The 16,438-nt window shown below is 34.2% G+C and overlaps 1 protein-coding gene across 3 annotated transcripts in view; it reads left to right on the top strand.

Moving 5' to 3' along the window:
• map4k2 (mitogen-activated protein kinase kinase kinase kinase 2) overlaps nucleotides 1-16,438 on the top strand; it is a 42,228-nt gene extending 25,790 nt beyond the window's left edge. For 2 of the 3 annotated variants that reach the window (XM_087259983.1, NM_001040358.1), the window contains 18 exon segments: nucleotides 919-965; nucleotides 1,056-1,094; nucleotides 1,296-1,329; nucleotides 1,430-1,589; nucleotides 1,672-1,841; nucleotides 4,006-4,047; nucleotides 6,113-6,197; nucleotides 6,302-6,381; nucleotides 6,479-6,539; nucleotides 9,314-9,437; nucleotides 9,524-9,582; nucleotides 9,719-9,822; nucleotides 12,794-12,965; nucleotides 14,427-14,495; nucleotides 14,590-14,676; nucleotides 15,280-15,350; nucleotides 15,445-15,500; nucleotides 16,018-16,438. In XM_087259983.1, coding sequence (XP_087116109.1) covers nucleotides 919-965; nucleotides 1,056-1,094; nucleotides 1,296-1,329; nucleotides 1,430-1,589; nucleotides 1,672-1,841; nucleotides 4,006-4,047; nucleotides 6,113-6,197; nucleotides 6,302-6,381; nucleotides 6,479-6,539; nucleotides 9,314-9,437; nucleotides 9,524-9,582; nucleotides 9,719-9,822; nucleotides 12,794-12,965; nucleotides 14,427-14,495; nucleotides 14,590-14,676; nucleotides 15,280-15,350; nucleotides 15,445-15,500; nucleotides 16,018-16,105 — 1,548 coding nt within the window. In that variant the 3' untranslated portion in view covers nucleotides 16,106-16,438. 3 annotated transcript variants of the gene reach the window in all.

The raw sequence follows: 16,438 nt of genomic DNA, 5'->3' as shown, positions 1-16,438 counted from the left end.
AATAGTTTTAATAACTCATTTTTAATAACTGATTTATTTTATCTTTGCCATGATGACAGTAAATATTATTTGACTAGATATTTTTCAAGACACTTCTATACAGCTTAAAGTGACATTTAAAGGCTTAACCAGGTTAATTAGGTTTACTAGACTAGTTAGGGTAAGTTATTGTATAATGATGGTTTGTTCTGTAGACAATCGAAAAAATTATAGCTTAAAGGGGCTAATAATTTTGTCTTTAAAATTGTTTAAAAAGTAAAAACTGCATTTAGCCGAAATAAAATAAGACTTTCTGCAGTAGAAAAAACATTATCAGACATACTGTTAAAATTTATATATATATATGTGTGTGTGTGTGTGCATATATATATATATATATATATATATATATATATATATATATATATATATATATATATATATATATATATTTATATATACAGTTGAAGTCAGAATTTTAGCTCCCCTTTGAATTTTTTTCTCTTTTTTAAATATTTCCCAAATGATGTTTAACAAAGCAAGGACATATTTATATATTATATATTAATTTATTTTTTGAATGAAATAAAAGTGTATTTTAATAAAAGAATATATAATTTTAAGGTCATTATTATGAAGAAATTATTTTCCTATTATTCGATTTTCTACAGAACTTGCCTGGTAAAGCAGATTAAGCTGCTTGCTTAGGCCTTTAAATCGCACTTTAAGCTGAATACTAGTGTCTTGCAAAACAAACTACTGAAATATTATGCACTGTTATGGCAAAAATAAAAAATATATAGTTATTCGAATTTTTTATTAAAACTATAATGTTTAAAACATGTTAAAACTAATCTCTGTTAAACATCACATGGGAAACATTTGAAAAAGAATACAAATTTCACAGGAGGGCTAATAACTGTATATTTCCGTCATTAGGGATCATGTGATGATTGGAGCATATCTGGAGATGAACCCGAGTCACCGTAAGTGCTGATTAATTGAAATGGACTTGCTGTTGTATTATGTTTAAAGCTTATTTTTTATGTTTTTACCCTAACTATTCATTTCTGCAGGGGTCTTCTGGAGTGTGTGGAGGAGGAGTTACAGCAGAGGTACGTTTTTTTTTTTTTTTTTTGATGCTGAATTTTGTGCGCCATCTTGTGGAGTATATATCACACACACAAAATACTGTATTTGTGTATACATATAACCTTTACTTATAATGCAGTTTAACTTTATTTCTTATTATAACACCATTGCACAGACATTCAGAAATCATTTTGACATTGTGCTTTGAACTTTTTCTCTTTTAGGAGTATGACAGTCAAACGATTCTCATTTTTTGAGGTTTGCACTTAAACGTGTTGCAATGAATAGTTTTTATTGTTATATGTATACAAGTAACGTAAGCAAGAAAAAAAATCTCAATAAATGATTTCTAATGTAGTGGAGTAAGAGGAAGAGTGGACTGTTCAGCCCTCCACCTGCCTCTGCGACAACATCACTTCCTCCCATGAGCTCTTTAGAATGTGATCTGGAGGACAAGGACCTGACGCTTCGACCCAGTGCTACTCTGTGCCCAGAAACTGTATCCAATCCAAAATCAGGTATTAATAACTACCAGAACATACAAGATGCATTGTAATTGAATTCCTTAATATGAGCATCTCTCTCTTTGTGTTTTGGCAGTGCTGTTGAGGTGTTCTGGTAGTCAGGATGTGCGGCAGTGGTGCAGTGATCCTTGTGTTCCTGATGGGAAAAACACAGAGGAACAGCAGAGGACTTTAACAAGGACTTTCAGCAGAGACGCAGCTCTTTCTCCAGAGTGGAGCACCATGAGGAAGAAAACTGAGGACTCTGTGAGTTTCAAAACGTTGGATGTTACAAATAACATACGTATTTTGGTATTGCTCCTATCTAAAACACTTATTATTATATTTATTTTATTAATGGCGTTATTGATGGAGCGTTCACTGTTTTTTTTTATTTAGTTTATGTCTTCTGTGGTACTTGTAGATATCACACACCTTCCAGAATCCACAAAAAAATCTCATGAAATAATACAAATAAGGACTTTTTAAGCTGCATGATACTGGACAAATATGCGATATTGTTGTTGAGTGTTTTTGATAATGGTAATTCTTAGGATATTTCCCTAGAAAAATGCCATTTTTATTAGCTATGTTATAAAATTATTTATTTACGTAAGGATATTTAAATAAATTGGTCAAAGAAATTTTTCAGATCTTATTAATTCTAATTCAGACAAAAAAATAAATGTCATGCTTTCAAACATTTAATTTCAAACGTTTGACTCCTGCCATTAGTATTTATTTTCAGGTCTGGGTTCATCTTTGGTTGAGTTGTTGCTAGAAGGGATACAGCTATGGCCAGAAGTTAAGGAAAATTATATATATAATTTATTAAAATAGCATTTAGTTGTATTTTTAATATCTACCCCAACCCTCACAGTAATTTGAAAACAGTAAATATAATTATAATTATTTAAATTATTTATTAAATTTCAAAGGCGACACTGTGGCTTAGTGGTTAGCACTGTTGCCTTACAGCAAGAAGGTCGCTGGTTCAAGCCTCGGCTTGGTCAGTTTGTATCTCTGTGTGGAGTTTGCAAGTTCTCACCGTGTTGCCGTGAATTTCCTCTGGGTGTTCTGATTTTCCCCACAAGTCCAAAGACATGCGGTATAGGTGAATCGGATAAACTAAAATTGTTTTAGTTTATATGTGTGTGAATGAGTGTATATGGATGTTTCCATGACTGGGTTGCGGCTGGAAGGGCATCCACTGTGTAAAACACATGCTGGAATAGTTGGCGGTTCATTCCGCTGTGGCGACCCCTGATGAATAAAGGGACTAAGCTGGAAAAATAATGAATGAATTAAATTACCAATTAATTGTATTTTATTAACATCTACCCCTACTTCAACCCTCACAGTAATGTAAAAGCAGTAATTATAACAGGATTATTTTCATTATTATTTGTTAAATTGTATTTTATTAACATATACCCTCACATTAATGTAAAAATATTAATTGTTGTAGAGTATAAAAAAAAAGTTCGCTAAATTGATGTGAGTATCTGCAGCTGTATCCCATTTAGACTTTACCCTTTGGCTGCTCCATTCAATAGCAGAACAGTAACTGGTAGGGAAAAAAAAAACAGTAAACCCCATCTGATTGGTCAAATTTAGAGAAAGAACCAATGCATGGAGCACAAATGCTTTGCATAAAAACTAAATGTAAAATATCACACAATCTGCAATAAGTTTATTGCTTATATTGTTATCGTTTATTCTTCATTTTGTTATATAATGTGTAGCCCTTCTCTTCATTTCTCATTTTATCTTGTAGAGTATGCAGTACGTGGCTGATATATAAACATCTACTATGTGAAATCTAAAATATTGCCATATAAAAAATGCATTGACTTTGCACTTGCACTTCCCACTTATATTTTAAGGTGTGTGTAGGTGTATACATGTATGTGAATATATATACATCCTGTACAACACTAAAGCAAGTATACTAAAGAAAAGTGTTGGGCAAATGCTCTTAAATAGATTTTTTTTAACTTATTTTTATTGAAGAATACAACATTGCATAAAGTACAATACAGTGTACAATTTTTTTTTTGTATGTTAGTCCATCAATTTCTAGCACGATAATGGTTGTAAATACATGTAGAGAACAAAAAACATCCTTAGGACATAAAAAGGTACAAAGAAAAACATTACAAAAATATTTAAACTTTAATTAGATTTTGTGATTAGCTAAAACGTAATAGATTGAATTATTGTATTGAATTGAATTTCATTGTAATTGCATTACCCGTCAATTTTGTGTTATTGAAATGCTATACATTTCAGCACCATGGACAGAGCTCCAGAACACATTGGATATGTTTGTTTGTTTGTTTGTTTTCTTGATATTACTAATTACTGACAGACTGACTAAAAAGAAACCTATAAAAAACTCATGCTTGTGTTTTTAACCTTTAATTAATAGAGAGCTGATTCTCATGGACTTCCTCCCACTCCCCAAGTCTATGTAAGTTTAACAAGCTAATTTGTTTAACCAGCTAAATATACCTTTTAATTGTGTTAAAGGCACAGTATGTAATTTTCACCACTAAGGGGCATGTATTCACAACAAACAAAGATGTAGTTTCATCATGCCGTGACTTTGGTGTAGAATCATGGGAGTTGTGGTCTTCACTACATCCTATGGAACTCCTACAGAAATAATGTTGATGGATGAGATGAAGTGTTCTAGACTTATTATTGTGGTAGTATGAAGCAGAGGTAAACTGTAAGCTGTCAAAGCAAAAAGAGAGTGCTAAAGAAATTACTGATGCTGTTTTTGATGCTAAATACTTTTTAATGTTCTGTTATAATGCTGCTCTGTGCAATCTGGAAAAACCCATAACATATTAAATCATTTTTGGTGTTTCCCTATTTTCTTTAAAAGCAAACTGGAAATCGAGTTTTTTTGACATTGTTAGTGTAACACAGTGATCTCAAACTCAATTAATGGAGGGTCGCAGCTCTGCATAGTTTAGCTTGAGGAGGAATCCATTTTAAGACCTATGGTGTAACATATGGGTCGTGCACAACGGAAATGGGGATCCCTGTACTGTTTAAATCAAGGGTGTCCAAACTCAGTCGTGGAGGGCTAGTGTCTTAGAGAGTTTAGCTCCAACCCTAATCAAACACACCTGAATCAGCTAATCAAGCTCTCACTAGATATACTAAAAACTTCCTGGCAGGTGTTTTGAAACAAATTGGAGGTAGACTTTCCTGTATACCAGGCCTCCAGGACCGAGTTTGGACACCACTGATTTAAGAGAATAGTCAGGCAGGCAACAGTCAAAACAGGTACAAACTGACGTATATAGACAATCCAAAGAGCATAGTCATTAACAAGCGAATGGTCTAGACAGTCGGTCAGAACATAATACAAAGCAAGTGAATAATCAGGACAGGTGGCAAAACAACATGAGAGATAAACAATAAATGTGTCAAAAGAGTGTGGTCAAAAGCAGGCAAATGGTCTGGACAGGTTGCAAAACAACCTGAATGATAAACAAAACATAGGTCAAAAGGGCATGGTCAAAAGCAGGCGAATGGTCAGGACAGGCAGCAAAACAACATGAACGATAAACAAAACATGGGTCAAAAGAGCGTGGTCAAAAGAGGGCGAATAATCAGGACAGGCGGCAAAATAACATAAAAGATAAACAAACACAGGTCAAAAGAGCGAGGTCAAAAGCAGTTAAATAATCAGGACAGGCGGCAAAACAACATGAACGATAAACAAAACACGGGTCAAAAGAGTGTGGTCAAAAGCAGGCGAATATTCAGGTCAGGTGGTAAAACAACATGAATGATAAACAAAATGTGTCAAAAGAGTGTGGTCAAAAGCAGGCAAATGATCTGGACAGGAGGCAAAACAACATGAACGATAAACAAAACACCGGTCAAAAACACAGAAAGGCTAGACAAGAAATAGCACTTTGAAAGACTCTGCAAAGTGTATGTCAAAGTGAGGTGTATAAATAGTCCTGGTCAGTAGTTCTTATGAGCATCAGCTTTGTGTGTAATCAGGGAGAGAACTGGGACTGGTGTGTGTGTGAGGTGCGTCATGGGATCTGTGGTTCATACCGGTGGGAGATGTGAAGTAGAGTAAATGAATGATAGTGTTTTTCAGCGATCTGCACAGGCTAGATTGCTGGGGATTGTAACAGTTAGCATGACGACACAGTACACAGTCTGTCTCGGTAGTTAAACTAGCTTATTTCTCTGGATTTGAACATATTTGAAAACATTTGACATAATGCAAGTTCATAAGTCAACAAAACACATAACTATGTTCTAGTGGTTTTTGGATATTTTAATGGAAAACCTTACATATTGTGCCTTAAAACCTTGCTATATTAGAGTCTGACAAAACATGTAATCATGTATAATTAATCAATAGGTTGAGATTAACGTGATTAAGAATGTGATCTGAAAACTTGAACCTGAATAACTTGAATAAGTTAAAGTTGTTGCTTATTTTACATCTGATTTTATAGCTGTATTTATACAAAACTGTAATACTTCATGTTGCGCAGATGGGGGCCTGTTTTACCAAAGTCTTTAATGGATGTCCGTTAAAAATCCACTGTGCAGACACTTGGGTTTTGCCCAAAACAAGAGGTACAGATTTACGTCAATGCTACAGACAGAGAAGTTTAATGAAAATAGAAAATATTAATTAAATATACCATAAAATGCAGAATCTGACTATTGATTTTCCACAGATCAGTATTTAATTTTGGGGGCAGAGGAGGGGGTTTATATCCTAAACTTAAATGAGCTGCATGAAGACACCTTAGAAAAGGTAGTGCATCAGTTTGTTTGTATTTTTATCTCATAAAATGCAGTGCCAATAAGAGAGAATTCTTTTTTTAATTGTTAAAATGTGGTCTACATTGCAGTTGCTTCCACAGAGATGTACGTGGCTTTATGTCATGAACAATGTCTTAATGTCCATCTCTGGTACGTATCTTTTTTTTTATTTTTACAGTTTCATGGGTTATATATATATATATATATATATATATATATATATATATATATATATATATATATATATATATATATATATATATATATACACACATTAGATGTCGCCTACCCTGTTGTTGTCTATTAGAAGGAATGTGTCAATAGAGCCGCCATTTTAGTACAGGGTAGCGCTCCTTTGAAATGAATGCGGTACCAAGCTGCAGTGAAAGACTGTGACCATCCAGAGCCAGAGAATTACATATATATCACATATATCTATGATATCTATGAGTTTTCTCAGAGGTCAGTATGCACTTTTTTTTATATAACGAAACTTATAATTTTACATCACTTTTCTACATTGATGGATCAGTGATCGCACAGGCATTTCTGACAAAAAGCTTGTGTTTGTGTGTATGGAAATGTACTATTCACCCTCCCTGTTAAATTTGATCTAATCATGTCCTGAAACACACCTCCTCTGCTGCTTTCACTTCTCATACTGACGGAGGGAGCGATTCGTTTGTGAATGAATCTCCGTTATGAACGACTCGTTCACTTAGCCGACAATAATACAAGTTTCTAGCACGCAGCATCTCGTTGTCATATTTCTTTTGCATTGTTTGCTGATTTTATTCAACAAAACTAGCATAAGCTAAGTGTTTAGTGTGAGTTGGTGCTGCTTTGACTTATGGTGAATGCAGTAAGTGACTGTATAATCATCAATAACAGTACCTGTTTAGCACAAAAGTTCATAACATCCAAAAATGTAAAAAACTAAATCTTACCTATATGAAATGTTCTGCCTTTGTGCTTTGTTTTCTTTGTTTGCTCGTTACTACACCCATAGACACCGCTAAAGTCCAGCATCTTCACGTAGTAACACTGTCTTGACTAGTGTGGTTGAATGTCACTTGTCCTGGGAGCACTGTACAAATATGGCGGCGCTATTGACGCATGTATATATCTGAGATGTTGTGATGTGAGATTGATGTGATGTTAGTTTAGCCAACTAGTTTTAGAAATGAGATGCTTAGGAATTACAAACTGTTTAGTATTGGAGTTCTAATATAACATAAACCAAATCATAACAGTGGATCTCACTTGCTTAGACACTAAAATCCATGTTTACTGAATAATAATAAACTAAAAATTTAAACTTTAAATAAATAATAATTTGCTCAGAATTTACAATGAAGCTGCATTAGTTAATGTATTTATTAACTTAAAATAAGAATGAACAATAGTTGTACAGCATTTGTTTATCATAGTTTCATTTTAACTTAAATCTAAAGTTGTGCTTGTTGCGAGTTGTGTGAGTTAATAAATAGTTAAGAAATTGTTACGAATTAAGAAATAACAATGAATAATTGTATTTTCATTGACTAATGTTACTAAAGATTTATTCAATGAAGAATATTATTTATTTTAGGAATATTTAGAGTTGTAGGTCTGTCAGAAATAACATTTTGCATCATGTGAAGTTTTTTTTTAATCCTTAACATAAAAAAATCACCTGCTTCGAATGTTACTGGATTGAATGGGTTTTATCTGTGGATATCAGCTGATAGATATGGGCTTTGGGGCCTTCTGTGCCTACTAGTAGGCTCAGAAGGCTGTTATCATCCATCAACATGGTTTATCAGCTCCTGGTCTGTTTTTACATTACTGTTACAGGCTTTACTGTTGGGGTAGGGGTAGACGTTAATAAAATACAAATAATGTAAAATCTAATAAATAATAAAAATAATTCTTGTTACACTCGAATGTGATCTATAGCTGATTAACCATGTGTATGGATGATAACAGCCTTCTGAGCTTACTGGTAGGCGCAGATTCAGAAGGCCCCCCTACTGACCCATATCTACAGGTATCAGCAGATTAATCACTGATAACACCCACTCAATTGAGTGATAAGTTGAAAAAAAAATTGGCTGAAAAAGTGACAAAAAGGACAAACAAACCTTTGATTTCAATACCCTGTGTTTTATAAAAAAGGAAAAAAAATAAAAGAAGATAATGACATAAAATACAATTTTTGTTAAAAGCCAAAAAAAAAAATTATATTTAGAAAGTAATATTAAGAAAAATAATTATTAAATAATAAAAAAATAACTGTGGCATGTTCTGTCAAATCTGAGTTCCCATATATAAATTTATTTATTGTGGTTTTACAAATCCAAAATAAGCAATAAAATAAAATAAAGAATAAAAAACAAACAAAAAAATTATATCACCAAGAAAGCCAGGAGTTTATGAGTGAAAACTAGTTGGAATGATAGTTTATTTAAATGTTCAGTAACATATTAAGAATTTTTAAATTACAAATTTAAGTTAGCTACTGCGCCCCCTGCTGCTGGGATCAGCTTCCAGAAATGATCAGATGTGCTTCAACATTACACTCATTTGTTTAGCTATACCTTTACTGAATGAGCACTGTGCTACGTCTGACAGATCGCACTATTATGTCTTTCTTTTTTATTAACTTAAAACCTGTTTTAATACATTCTAATATGTTTTAATAATGTTTTTTTTGTTTCTTTTATTCTTGTTTATGTAAAGCACTTAGAATTACAATTGTGTTTGAAATGTGCTATAAATAAACTTGCCTTGCATATTAACTATTCTATTCTATTCTATTCTATTCTATTCTATTCTATTCTGTTTTGTTCTGTTCTGTTCTGTTCTGTTCTGTTCCGTTCCGTTCCATTCCATTCCCTTCTGTTCTGTTCTGTTCTGTTCTATTCTGTTCTATTCTTTAATAGGCAAATCATCTCAGCTGTGTTCTCACAGACTGACAGCTCTGTTTGAGCAGCGAGGGCACTTACAAAGGAAACAGGGACACTTGTCTCTCGGCTCCAACCGCTTCACTGAGCGGATCATCCACAGGTCACACAAACACAAGACTGACATCCCTAATCCAACCATTCAGCTCATTTCTGCTCCTTTTAAAAACTTTAATGATCTTCTTACAGGAAGTTCGCTGTTTCAGTGAAGATACCCGACACGAAGGGCTGTCGAAAGTGCAGTGTGGGTGAGAAACATTTCATTTCTTACCTCATTTCATTCTGTCGTTGTTGATCTGTAACTGTCTAAGATGGGGAAAAGGGAAATCTGAGTTTAGCTGACTGAAATGAATTAATGTTTTATCTGTGATTCTTCATCATTAGCTCGTAATCCGTACACTGACAGTACATTCCTGTGTGCCGCTGTTCCCTCTGGACTGGTTCTGCTGTTGTGGTATGAACCACTGCAGAAGTTCATGCACCTCAAGGTAATATCTTAAAGGGGACCTGTTATGCAAAAATCACATTTATAAGGGGTTTAAACACGGCTGTGTGGCAACAATCTGTAAATATAACCACCTTCTAATGATAAAAATGTATTAATAAAAATTTTTATAATCACACTTCATAAAAACAGTCTGCAGAAACACTTTGATATTCACTCTTTTGACATGGTAGACTCATCAGAGGGGGAAGCCACGCCCATTAGTGACGATCTCTTCTTCATTAGCATAGCATAGGCATTTAAAGCTCTCTGCCCTTTTAAAAAAGTGCTGGAAGCACAATCTTATTTGAGTTTAAAGGGCCATGAAACCCCCTCGTTTCAGCAGGGTGTTTTCACACCTCTACTTTGGAAAAAGTCAGAAAAGTGGGCGTGTCCAGCTCTGTTTAGGGGGGAGTGTCGGAGGAACTAAAGTGGGATGGTGTGGGAGTGTCTATTTCTGCACGCGCGAGTTTCAGAGTCAAAATACACACCCACACAGACAGGAGAAGTGTTTAACCTACATGGACATCTGTAGTCGAATTATTTGCCAAATTATTAAATGTTGGACTTTAACAGCAGTTTGGCTCTTTCATTCAGGGAATTCATTCATGCCCCTCGCGACAAACGAGATATTTGATTCGAGGATCTGCTGCAAGCGTGTATTTTTCATGCAATGTTTAATACCGCACGGCGAATGAGAGAAAAAAAAAACTCTGCATTTCCCGGAAACTTAGATGCACACAGCAGGTAGCATCAGAAAGCCGAATGTGTTATTCCGGTCACAAAATGCGGTGCTAACATTTCTGCACTCAGTGCAATAGTTAACTTAATTCGATACGAACAAACTGAATAAACAAAGAGCACTGGTCGCTCACTTACCAAATCTGTAGAGACAGGACAATCACCAGCAACTAGAGCCGCGTCTTTATGGAGAGAATACTACAAGCAAATCCAGATTTCAGTGTTTGCAGATGAGAACAGCTCTCAGGTAAACAATAATCCCCCTTAGACACGTAAGTTATTGTTGTCGAGCGTCGCGTACACTGTTAATCCACACGTGATCCAGATGAGCTCTCACAGAGAGAAAATAAAAACGAAACTTAACTGCAGCAAACTATAAAAGCAACACTTCACGCTTGTTTTGCCAACACAACGTGGCGTCTTTGTGGTGTAAACACGGTGACACAAATGAATATTAATGAAGTTGCACAGTAGAGCGCGCTGATTGGTTTGAACTAAGCCTTATTCATGCATTAATGTATCACACTGTAAGACGTAATAAGACTCACTCTGGCACAGATGCCCAGTCTGCACGCTGGAATACAACAGGAAGTACGAATTTGCTTGAAATAACGCAAAAACAACCAATTTACACTTTTTAGTGAAATATAGGTGTCCTAATAGTGTTTTTAGCAGTGTGGGACACATATATGACTGTCAACAGCTCAAAACATGTGTTTTGGTGTTTCGTGACCCTTTAAAGTGACAGTCACCAAAATATGGAGCCAGATCAGTCTCGAAAATATAACATTTTATTCATTCATTCCTTTTCTTTTCAGCTTGGTCCCTTAATTAACCTAGGGTCGCCACAGCGGAATTAACCGCCAACTTATCCAGCATATGTTTTACGCTGCGGATGACCTTCCAGCCACAACCCATCACTGGGAAACCCATTCACACTCATTTGCAAACATACCTACACTACGGACAATTTAGCTTACCCAATTCACCTGTACTGCATGTCTCTGGACTGTGGGGGAAACTGGAGCACCTGGAAAAAAAACCCATGCAAACGCAGGGAGAACATGCAAACTCCAAACAGAAACACCAACTGACCGAGGCTCGAACCAGCGACATTCGTGCTGTGAGGCAACAGCACTACCTTCTGCGCCACTGCGTCATCAAAATATTACTTTTACAAAATAAAGTTCCTACACAATACACATTTAGAAAATTTCATCATACAAAACACAATTCATAATTTTAAAAAACAATTCGTAAATATGCAAATTCAATTCATAAATTCAAAACATAATTACGCAAAACACAATTCGTAAAAATTCAAAACACAATTCGTAAATACACAAATCCAATTTGTACATTTAAAACACAATATGTACATAAACATTTTGTTCGTAAATTCAAAACAATTCGTAATAACACATAGCCCAATTTGTAATTTCAAAACACAATACGGAAATTCAAAACATAATTTGTAAAAATGCAAAACACAATCTGTATATTTGAAACACAAATCGTAAATAACCACATCCAATTAGTAAATTCAAAACACAGTTTGTAAATATGCAAAACACAATCTGTACATTCGAAACACAATTCGTAAATAAACTTATTTTATTCGTAAATTCAAAACACAATTAGTAAATATACAAAACACAATCCGTACATTCAAAGCACAATTCATAAATAACCACATCCAATCCGTATCCAATCTGGATCAAAGCTTAAAAGGCATAGTTTTAAAGAGTTATAAAACATTTTTTGTGGGGTATTTTTCTCTAAAACTTCACATACACACTCTAGGGACATCAAAGACTTATCATCTTGTAAAAAGGAGCATAATAGATTCCCTGAAAAGGAACGCTTCACTCAAAAAAAAAAAAAAAGGCTCATTAGCTCCCCTAGAGTTAAACAGTTGAGTTTTAGCATTTTTTAAAATGCGGGAGCACTTTTAGCTTAGCTTTGCATAAATCATTGAATCAGATTAGACTATTAGCATCTCGCTCAAAAGAAAAAGAGTTTTCATAATTGTAATAATAAGCTTAATTCTTCTGTTAATCATTTACTATGAAATGTTGTTATTTTCCAGTTTGAATTGGCTATGAACTATACTATCATTTACTAGCATAATAAATAAGGAACTTTGTTGCCGAACCATGGCTGTAGCAGGTGCAATTCTAATATTTCTAATGGTCACTCCCTCATGCTGTTTCTACTCTTGTTCTGCCCTGCAGCACATTGCTGTGCCACTGCCAGAGCCGCTGGTCATCTTTGAGCTGCTGGTCTTGATGAGCGATGAGCTTCCTCAGCTCTGTGTGGGCGTTCAGGAAAGTCCAGAACAGCAAAATGAGCCACAGCTGAAGTTTGACATCATCAATCTGAACGGCTTGCCAAACCCTACGCCAGGTAAATTGCTGAATGACTGACTGCTGATTCATGAGAATTCTGCAAATGCTTCTCATCTCACACTCAGCAAAGAAAATCTAAAACATGCTGATCTGCACTAGGAGCGCTCCAACTGATTGATGAGGCTCTTTCTTCATAAGCCTTTAAAATGGATAATAACATATTTTATTAATAATAATTGTGTTTTTAAAAGGCCTATCATATTAAAATATATAAAATATAAATATATAAAATTTAAAAGTTTGTAATATTTTTAAAAAAAATTCACTTATGGTCATCAAGGTTGCATTTATTTGATGAAAATACATTAAAGTCCTTATGTATATTTGTAGCTATAGCCAGCAATTTGCTTTTATGTAAAAAGTAGATGAAATATTAGGTAACGATCATGTTCCATTAAGATATTTTGTAAATTTTCTACCATATCTTTATAAAAACAACATTTTTGAGTATGTATTTAATATGCATTTCTAAAAACTTAATTTGCACAACTTTAAAGGGATTTCTTTTACCTTCCGATTCCGATTTTTTTAATTATTCAGCTTTTAGATAATGTATTCAAACATGTAAAAAAATGACACTTATGTCTGTTTTTGTGGTTCATTGTTGCATCCGTTCCTGATTATTTATTCCAGTAATAGCAAATGTTAACATCAAGGATCTGAAATATGGTTGTTGTTTTTTTTTTATATATAATTATATAGTCAGTCTGATCTCACAAAGGAGTTTAACTACTTTAAATACTGTCAGAAAAGTGGCTAAGTCATACAAAAATTTGTACAAAATTTAAAAAGATGTGTGCCCCCAACCCTCACCCTAAAACTAAATCCTATTTGCTGATGAGCAAATTGTACTAGAATGTATGAAAGAGATTGTACAACCACTAATTCAGTAAGTTACGATTTGCTATGAGAATGCACTATATATTTTATAATTATCGATCTGTATTGTCACTTTTATTTAATTTAATGCTTTCTTGCTGAATCAAAGTATTAATGTGTAAAGATATTATCCCTCAGAATTATACTACATAATCAAATTAAGGCTTCAAATTGACCCTATGATCGATGATCTCCATTAGTATTGGCCAAAAAAATAATAATAATAATAATAAATAAAAAAACTCTTCCTCTAAACCTCCTGATCAAAGAACAATTACTGGTTTATATAATATTTATATTATACAAATTTAATTTAACTTTTTTTAATTTAATTTAATTTAATTTAATTTAATTTAATTTAATTTAATTTAATTTAATTTAATTTAATTTAATTTAATTTAATTTAATTTAATTTAATTTAATTTAATTTAATTTAATTTAATTTAATTTAATTTAATTTACAAAAAACTTCCTTTGACTGATGTGCTTTCCAGCAAATAAATAATACAGTATAGTTTTAAGTGTTTTATTTATTGACATCAAGTGCATGAAAGGTGATTTTTTTTTTGTCTTTTCTCAGACAGCGAGTCAATAAGAGCTGTACAGGTGACGCAGCTGGACAGAGACACGGTTTTAATTGCACTGGAAAGTGTGTATTCATTCTTATAATTTATATATGAACCAATAAAAGCATGCACTGATTCTCGTACTGTAAATAAACTTTATTTTGTTCTGCTTTCTAGAAACAGTGAAGATTGTGAATATGCAGGGCATTCCCAGCAAAGAGTTAGCATCCCAACTGGAGTTTGACTTTCCTATTGAGACTTTAGGTATGAACCTGATATTATATGAATATAGTATTTGTTCACAACCCACTCTGCGAAATTTCTCTGGCCCAGCTCTGGCTGCAGCAAATTACGGTACATGAATGGACCAAGTCTGGCTTCCAGACAGGGCCAAACATGGACCATATCAGAATCTCAGCCAAGTTAATAACTCAAAACTGGGCTTAAACTGAGTCAGATAGGTTGGTGTGTCACAATTGCAATAAAATTGATAAATCCATAAAGATTTTCACTTTAAGCAAACTATGGGCTTGCTTTTTTTTTTCAAAGCAACCTGATTGGTAGAATTCACCAACTTCACTCAAAAATAACTTTAATGTATTTTAAATGTGGGTCAAGACAGTCCAAAATTAAATGGCCCACATATTAATTTAAAATCTAGGCCAAATACTACATTTTACATCTGGCCCAAATCTCATGTGCCACCTCTGCCAAACCCGGGCCATGTTTGGCCCAAATGCTGTAAGCCAGTGCCAGATGAATGCCTCCTGTGCCAGCTTTATGTCAAATCTGGGCCAGAATTCTTTGCTACCTGGGAAAAAGCTAAAATTGTGGTGTATGTTTTCATTTGACTGTTTTTTTTTTCAGTTTGCTTAGAAGAAAGTGTTTTAGCTTTCTGGAAACACGGGCTGAAGGGATGCAGTCTGCACAACTGTGAGGTAAAGAGTGATTGGGCTTTGTTATTTATGTACCATCAATCGTGAATTTTAATAGTTGATATATTAATCATGTTTGTCTCATCTGTCCACATAGACAACACAGGAAATCACAGACAAGAGCCGAGTGTTTAAAGTTTTAGGAACGCACAGGTAATCCTACTTTGTTTTTAATTATTGTATTTTATTTTATTTCAGTGGCTCAATGGTTAGCACTGTCGCCTCTCAGCAAGAAGGTCACTTTGAGTCCCTGCTGGGTCAGTTGGCATTTCAGTATGGAGTTTGCATGTTCTTCCCATGTTTGTGTGGGTTTCCTCTGGGTGCTCTGGTTTCCACCACAAGTCCAAAGACATGCTCTATAAGTAATTATAAGTGAAGTATATAGCACTATAAGTGAAGTAAATTGATCGTAGTGTATGAGTGTGTGTGTTAATGTAAGAGTGTATGGGTGTTTCCCAGTAATGGGTTGCGACTAGAAGGGGTGAAAGGCTGTGTTTTTTTTAATCAGCAGTGATTTAGAACTGGTGTGTGTGAGGTGCACAATGGGATATGTAGTCCAGTTCAGTGGCAGATGTGTAGTAGCATGAATGATAGTGAGTGTTCTCCAGCAATCTCCAAGGGCTAGATCGCTGGTTATAGTGACTATAATTATTTCTTTTTTGTTTTACAGAGACATTATTTTGCAAAGCACCCCGACTGAAAACCCTTCAGCCACTAGCAATTTATACATTTTGACCGGCCATGAGAGCAGCTACTGAAGTAAGCCAGCAGACCTGTAAATAACACGCATCACAGCATGGACATTTCAGAGACAGAAAGCATGAAAATGGATAAAAAGAAGATGTTGTCAACAGTAAATCTGCCTTATGAGTGTTCAGACATGGACTATCAGTTGATGTCACTGGTACACATTATGAGGGTACAGGAAGAAAATGCCCTGGCTCTTCATTTGTCTCTCTGAAAGTGTGCATTTGTCATTGTTGTTTATTACATCTAAGTAATCTAAATTAAACAACTGTATTTAAATAAAAATATAAAATTTTGTGATGGAAGGATTGTGATAACTACTAATAAACTACAGTGAAACCAAA

The sequence above is a fragment of the Danio rerio genome, chromosome 7 (genome assembly GCF_052040795.2).
Source record: "Danio rerio strain M-AB ecotype USA chromosome 7, GRCz13ab, whole genome shotgun sequence".
In the NCBI taxonomy this organism is placed as follows: Eukaryota; Metazoa; Chordata; class Actinopteri; order Cypriniformes; family Danionidae; genus Danio; species Danio rerio.
The sequence above is the reverse complement of the archived record's forward strand: the minus strand, read 5'-3'. Positions and strand labels throughout refer to the sequence as shown.